At 55.7% G+C, this 7,523-nt stretch overlaps 1 protein-coding gene across 2 annotated transcripts in view; it reads right to left on the bottom strand.

Moving 5' to 3' along the window:
* Positions 1-288: 288 nt before the first annotated feature.
* TBC1D10A (TBC1 domain family member 10A) overlaps positions 289-7,523 on the bottom strand; it is a 53,098-nt gene continuing 45,863 nt past the window's right edge. For both annotated transcript variants that reach the window (XM_078848910.1, XM_078848911.1), the window contains exons 8-9: positions 2,733-2,887; positions 289-1,436 (exon numbers count right to left, since the gene is read on the bottom strand). In XM_078848910.1, coding sequence (XP_078705036.1) covers positions 1,059-1,436; positions 2,733-2,887 — 533 coding nt within the window. In that variant the 3' untranslated portion in view covers positions 289-1,058. The remainder of the gene's footprint in view (positions 1,437-2,732; positions 2,888-7,523) is intronic.

Raw genomic sequence — 7,523 nt, 5'->3', positions numbered from 1 at the left:
CTGCCCCTGCAAACCCAAAGCAGCAGGCTCAAGTCAGTCCCCTGCAAGCAGGGCTTTCACCCAGGTCCTGAGCTAGCCCTGCCTCATGCAGACCTTGTCCCCAGCCCTTTGCATCCTGCCCAGGATTTGCAGGCGCCCACGGGGCGGATCTGACCTTTCCCTATATAGTGGCAAGGCTCCTTTTGAACCATTATGCTACACAGACCAATAAATAGGCTCGCTGCAGTAGAGAAAGTCAGTAATAAATGCTCAGGTCATTTCCTCCCTAACAACCCCCCCCCCCCCCACCCCGACACAGCAGGAGTTTGGAATCCGCTGCGCTCAGGCCAGGAGCGCCACCACCCTTGGGCAATAGAGACCCTCCTGCAGCACAGACTGGGGCAGGAGAGACCAGCTCAACTCTTCCTCTGCAGCTCAGGCAGAGTATGTGCAAGAGCTGAGCCTGGGATGCTCCTCCTGGACACTGGGTACACACTGCTCCAGCCCACTCAGCGATGGAGGACTGGCCCAGCCACGACAGCAGCTGGGATCCTTAGAGGGAACTTCAGCAGGGAGAGAAGCCACATGGACTGCTCAGCCCCAGGCTGGGAGATCAGTTCTGCCCCCTGCTCTGCCTGAGGTCAGTTCATCAGCTTATTTCAAACATCAGCCAGCCCCCACTGGAGCAGCCAGCTAGACCCTGGACCTTTCCTGGGAACGGGGCTTTGAGCCTCCCAATGGAAGGAAGAGACGCATTCAGCCCTCAGGCAGACGCAGGTTCACAGCCCTTTGCCTATGGGTCTGAATGGCCGCCCCAGGCACAGCCTGGCTCCCTTGGTCTCCGCTCTGCAAATCAGCTGTGGTCAAACAATAAATAAAAACTTTACTCCCACAGATAAGGCTCCTCCCCCGGCACCCAGAGTGGCAGGAGAGAGGCCCCCCAGACACACCCTGCTCCCCACTTTGGCTGCAACAGGGAATCAGTCCTGAGTCTAGGCCCAGCTGGCTGGCCCCTCAGGCGCAGAGGAGGCAACCCTGAGCGCTCAGCCACTGTGGAGCTGGAATGTGCTGCAACCTCATTACAAGTAGGTGTCCTCGCTCTCACGGGAACTCAGGCTCTCCTTGGACTGGTGATGCAGGGAGGCCCCAGGCTCGAGGAAGGCCTGGGCTCCGTTCTCCTCAGGGATGGGGCCATTGGCCGGCTTGCCTTTCCCTTGGTCTTGTTTCTTCTCCTTCTTGCGGACCTTCGGTGGGAGTGCCTGCCTGGGGGGCAGGATAATGGAGGGCGAAGGGTCCAGCACCTTGAGGGAATGTGGCTCCGAGTTGCTGATGGCTTTGGCGCCATGTAGGCGTGGGGGAGACCTGCACTGCAGCTCCCCATGGGTCTCCTTCCACTTCTTCAGCTGGATCAAGTGCTCCCGCTCGATGTGCCGCTCTGTCACTGGCAGCTCTATGATCTGTGGGGACAGCACATGCTTGTCAGGCCCCTGCCCACCCAAACAGCACAGCCCAGCCCAGGCCAGGCCAGAACTGGGGGCTGCCAGCACAGCTGTCTTCCCAGGGAGCAGTCCCAGCCACATGGGAAACCCAACAGAAACTCAGACCTTCCGACTGGATTGTCAGCCACCTGTGCTGTACAGTTTAAGAGACTTGGTCCCTGTGAGCTAACAGGCGATCAGTACATGAGCCTAAGAAAATGTGACCCCTCCTGGGCCCCCCAGTCTCCTCCCTACTCGTTGTGGGGTTTTCCTCCTAGGGACCAGCACAAGGGCACTGGAACAGGGGTGACCAGGGGGCCATGGCCCTCCCACTTTTTACTGGCCATAAGGGCAAGCGACAGGGGTGGGTGGGTGGGACGGGTCCTCTGGGAGAAGGGCGGCATAAGGGCAGGGGCACGGTTCGGGCACTGGTGGCCCCCCCACTTTTAGGGACCTTCTGCTGCTCCTGGACCAGCATCCACATAGTTCATGGTTTCCCTGGAAGGCCTGCAGTACCCTGATGGAGAGGACCTGCTTGTTACCCAAGCCTTCACCAGCAGAGGGTAGCACTGCACCGCACACATCTGCCTCACTCAGTGCCTGGGGGGGAAGCCCTTGGATTTGAACTTAGAAGCTTCTAAGTCTGGGGCTCCTGAAAGCCCTTCACAGCAGAGCCAAGGGACCCTCCCCTAGCCAGGGCTCTCCCACACTGAGCAGGCACCTGCTTCCAGCCCAGGGACCCTCCAGAAGGGGCTCTGTGGGAAGCTTATGATCTCGCCCCCAAAGCTACTTTCCCAGGGCTGGGGGATCTGAGCCAAGTGCACCGCAGGGAGTGTTTAGCTATTTACAGCTCCTCCTGGGAAATGCCGCAGAGCAGCGTGGGGCAGCAGCTTAGTCATGGTCCCCCCGGAACTGGTAGACCCCCTCAAGCCAGGAGCTGCCCATCTGCCATGGCGGGATGTGGGCTGTTTGCCCCCATTAGGGAGCTCCCTCGCCTGCTGGAGCAGTAGACGGAGGGGAGAGCAGCAGCAAGGTGCACTGGGAGGGAGCAACCAGGGCCCCGCATCAATCCCTAGGCCTTCTCCACGCCCCAGCCCATGTCCATGTCCATTAGAGGGAACGTGAGTGCCGAGCGCCAGCCAGGCGGTGCTAGGCTTTGATCACTGGATGAAAGGTTCAGGCCATGCTGTGGGGGAGAGGGCTGGTGAGCTGCCAACTGTGGACATGCACGTGCCAGGGCAGCCTGGGATCCCACCCCAACAGACATCTCCTCACCTCCTGCACCAGGAAGGCCTCTTGCATCATCTTGGGGTTCAGCGCCCTCAGCCTCTCCATGGTCTCATATTGCCCCTGGCAGGACTTGAGCTTCTCGGAGGAGCCGAGCGTGTTTTTCAGCAGCACCAGGCCAACCCGGAACAGGATCTTCACCCCTGGAAGAGCAGAGCCACCAGCTGGTTAGTACCCACTCAGCCCCAGGGCTCGGCCACCCAGCAGCCAGAGGAATGCTGCATACCAGCCTGCCCCACGCCAGCCATAGGGACTGGAAACGTTCTTTGCCCTGCTTTTCCCCATCGGTTTAAGGTATGTGACCTAAAACAGGGATCCCCACCCCCACATGGGCCAGCTGGGAGATGTAATAGACTCAATGGGCCGCAGCATGGCATGCTGGAACGTGATGCTCTGAAGATGACAGTGGGTGCAGTGGTGACAGTTTAGGGCAGTGACCCTCAGAGCTGCCCCCACGCTCTCCAATGGGCAGTTTGGGGTTAACAGCTGGCAGGAGGTTTCTCAGAGCCAGAGAGACAAAGGCTCAGACAGGAGGGGGATGATCCAATGACTGCTCCCCTCCCCAACCCACATACACCCACTAATTCCCAAACCTGAAGTTTACCTGGCCTGCTGCCCCATTTGCCACAAGGGCAACATGTGGGCCCCTTAGTCCCAAACCAATGTCTTGCTTGTGATCAGACACCAGTCTGGTCCCAGCTGGAGACAAGGAATTACCAGCACCTGCTTCATGGCACAATCCCCTGAGAGCAGGCTACAAGGGCAGCACCGGGATTAGCACTGTCCTTCCAGTGGCTCCCCTGCCCTGTGCTACATTAGCCAAGTATCAACCAGATTACTTGGCAGCCTGGAGCCCAGTGCCCAACATCTTCCCTGCCAGTGCTGCCAGGAATAGTCTCTTCTCAGCACCTTGATCTGCAGAGGTGCGAGAGACGAGCACCCCTGGGGCCCAGCTGAGGTTACACTGGAGCTGCCCCCAAACTTGGCTCCAGCTTGAAGTAGCCACCCAGTGGTGTGCTTTGAAAGGCTGTTCCTCGCAAAGCTGGCTCCTCGGCTGCCTCCTCCCCACCTGCCAGCGCCCTCCTCCCGGTAACTCCTTTGGGCACAGTCTGAAGCTAGCCTGCACAGAGACCCCAGCGGAGATCAAGACCCCACAGCGCTGGGCATGAGACATGGCCAGAGGCAATCTCCGCCCTGGAGAACTAATGATCTGAACAGGGGAGACAGGCAGGCAGGCAGGCAGAGGACCCAGGGGAACCAGAGACAGTGAGGGGAACTGACTTGCCCAAGGTCACAGCAGGGCAGGAGCAGAACCACCAGTGTTCTATCCACTGCACCATACTGCCTCCCCAAGACACCCCCACCCCCTACTGAAACACACGGCCAGAACACAGCCTGCCTGGGGAGCAAGGCCAAATCGTGCCCTGGTAACTCTCATGGCAAACTCAGGGCTGGGTAACCACAGCTCAGACTGACCCCATCCTTTGCTTCTACCACAGCTCAGACACAGCCTCTGTGCTGGGGACAGCCTTTCAGATCCATCCATCCCAAGCTGTACTCAGCCACCCCCCAGCCAGCATGGCCCCCCACCTCCCTACCAACCCTAGGCCACAATCTGGTCTTGCTGAACACCCCTTCCAGAAATGAGCAGGCAAGCTGCAGCACCTCTGCCCAGCTTTCACCACTCAGAGACATGGAAAAATCATGGAGCAGGTCCTCAAAGAATCAATCCTGAAGCACTTGCATGAGAGGAAAGTGATCAGGAACAGCCAGCATGGATTCACCAAGGGAAGGTCATGCCTGACTAATCTAATTGCCTTTTATGATGAGATTACTGGTTCTGTGGATGAAGGGAAAGCAGTGGATGTATTGTTTCTTGACTTTAGCAAAGCTTTTGACACGGTCTCCCACAGTATTCTTGTCAGCAAGTTAAAGAAGTACAGGCTGGATGAATGCACTATAAGGTGGGGTAGAAAGCTGGCTAGATTGTCGGGCTCAACGGGTAGTGATCAATGGCTCCATGTCTAGTTGGCAGCCGGTATCAAGTGGAGTGCCCCAAGGGTCGGTCCTGGGGCCGGTTTTGTTCAATATCTTCATAAATGATCTGGAGGATGGTGTGTCTGGAGGATGGTGTGGATTGCACTCTCAGCAAATTTGCGGATGATACTAAACTGGGAGGAGTGGTAGATATGCTGGAGGGGAGGGATAGGATACAGAAGGACCTAGACAAATTGGAGGATTGGGCCAAAAGAAATCTGATGAGGTTCAATAAGGATAAGTGCAGGGTCCTGCACTTAGGACGGAAGAACCCAATGCACAGCTACAGACTAGGGACCGAATGGCTAGGCAGCAGTTCTGCGGAAAAGGACCTAGGGGTGACAGTGGACGAGAAGCTGGATATGAGTCAGCAGTGTGCCCTTGTTGCCAAGAAGGCCAATGGCATTTTGGGATGTATAAGTAGGGGCATAGTGAGCAGATCGAGGGACGTGATCGTTCCCCTCTATTCAACATTGGTGAGGCCTCATCTGGAGTACTGTGTCCAGTTTTGGGCCCCACACTTCAAGAAGGATGTGGATAAATTGGAGAGAGTCCAGCGAAGGGCAATAAAAATGATTAGGGGACTGGAACACATGAGTTATGAGGAGAGGCTGAGGGAGCTGAGATTGTTTAGCCTGCAGAAGAGAAGAATGAGGGGGGATTTGATAGCTGCTTTCAACTACCTGAAAGGGGGTTCCAAAGAGGATGGCTCTAAACTGTTCTCAATGGTAGCAGATGACAGAACGAGGAATAATGGTCTCAAGTTGCAGTGGGGGAGGTTTAGATTGGATATTAGGAAAAACTTTTTCACTAAGAGGATGGTGAAACACTGGAATGCGTTACCTAGGGAGGTGGTAGAATCTCCTTCCTTAGAGGTTTTTAAGGTCAGGCTTGACAAAGCCCTGGCTGGGATGATTTAACTGGGAATTGGTCCTGCTTCGAGCAGGGGGTTGGACTAGATGACCTTCTGGGGTCCCTTCCAACCCTGATATTCTATGATGATTCTATGATGAGACAGAAAGCACCAGCAGGTGCTAAGAGCTGGGTTTTTTCCTGGGCTCTGAGACTCAGAACGCTCCTGCAGCGCCAATGCCCTTGAACAGGGGCAGCCCTGGCCCTTTCTCTGGCAATAAGGCAGGTTTTTAGGTACCCAGTGAGGATACTGAACCAGCACGACTCATTCAGGGCTGGAGCAGATCTGCCATCACAGGCGACATGTCGTTACGACTCAGCTCAGGTGTGAATGCCCCACCCTCCTGTCCTAACAGGAGTCTCTCCACTGATGTCTCCCCGATGCAGGTGAAGGAGGGTTGGGGGCCCCCCAAGCCTAGCCCAGGGGCACAGCTTAGCAGCAGCGTGGAGACAAAGGGGGCATATTCAGAGCCCTCTGGAGATGGGTGACTAGCTGGAGACCCCGGCAGAGGGAGGGAGACGGAGACTTAGAATCATAGAATATCAGGGTTGGAAGGGACCTCAGGAGGTCATCTAGTCCAAACCCCTGCTCAAAGCAGGGCCAATCCCCAACTAAATCAGGGACCTCAAATTCAAATCACCACGAGGCCCACATGAGGACTAGTGCACATTGGCCGAGGGCCGCATCACTGACACCTTTTCATATGAAAATATGAAAGCCTCCCCCCTTTGCCCCCATCCCCACTCCACTCCTTTCATGAGGCTCCACTTCTGTGCCCCCTCTTCCCACCCCTATTCCAACCCCTTCCCCAAAGTCCCCACCCCTGCCTCTTCTCCTCCTCCTCCCCTGAACACATGCCTCACCACTCCTCCCCCTCCCTCCTGGAAAGCGCTAAGCACCTCGAAACAGCTGGAGGTAGGCAGAGGAGCGGGGAGGGAGAGAGAGCTTGGCGGCCACCCACAGGCCACGTGTTTGAGACCCCTGAACTAAATCATCCCAGGCAAGGCTTTATCAAGCCAGGCTTTAAAAACCTCTAAGGATGGAGATTCCACCACCTTCCTTCGTAATCCATTCCAGTGCTTCACCACCCTCCTAGTGAAATAGTGTTTCCTAATATCCAACCTAGACCTCCCAGACCGCAACTTGAGATCATTGCTCCTTGTTCTTCATCTGCCACCACTGAGAACAGTCTAGATCCATTCTCTTTGGAACCCCCCTTCAGGTAGTTGAAGGCTGCTATCAAATCCCCCCTCACTCTTCTCTTCTGCAGACTAAATAACCCCAGTTCCCTCAGCCTCTCCTTGTAAGTCATGTGCCCCAGCCCCCTAATCATTTTCATTGCCTTCCACTGGACTCTCTCCAATTTGTCTACATCCGTTCTGTAGTGGGGGGACTAAAACTGGCCGCAGTACTCCAGGTGTGGCCTCACCAATGCCAAATAGAGGGGAATAATCACTTCCCTTGATCTGCTGGCAATGCTTCTACTAATACAGCCCAATATGCCATTGGCCTTCATGGCAACAAGGGCACACTGCTGATTCATATCCATCTGTGTGTCCACTGTAATCCCCAGGTCCTTTTCTGAAGAACTGCTGCTTAGCCAATCGGTCCCCAGCCTGTACCAGTGCATGGGATTCTTCCGTCCTAAGGACAGTACTTTACACTTGTCCTTGTTGAACCTCAGATTTCTTATGACCCAATCCTCCAATTTGTCTAGGTCATTCTGGACCCTATCCCTACGCCTCCAGCATATCTACCTCTCCACCCAGCTCAGTGTCATCCGCAAACTTGCTGAGGGTACAATTAATCCCATCATCCAGATCATTGAT

This window comes from Lepidochelys kempii, chromosome 15, assembly GCF_965140285.1.
Source record: "Lepidochelys kempii isolate rLepKem1 chromosome 15, rLepKem1.hap1, whole genome shotgun sequence".
In the NCBI taxonomy this organism is placed as follows: domain Eukaryota; kingdom Metazoa; phylum Chordata; order Testudines; family Cheloniidae; genus Lepidochelys; species Lepidochelys kempii.
This window is presented reverse-complemented; position numbering and strand designations above follow the sequence as displayed.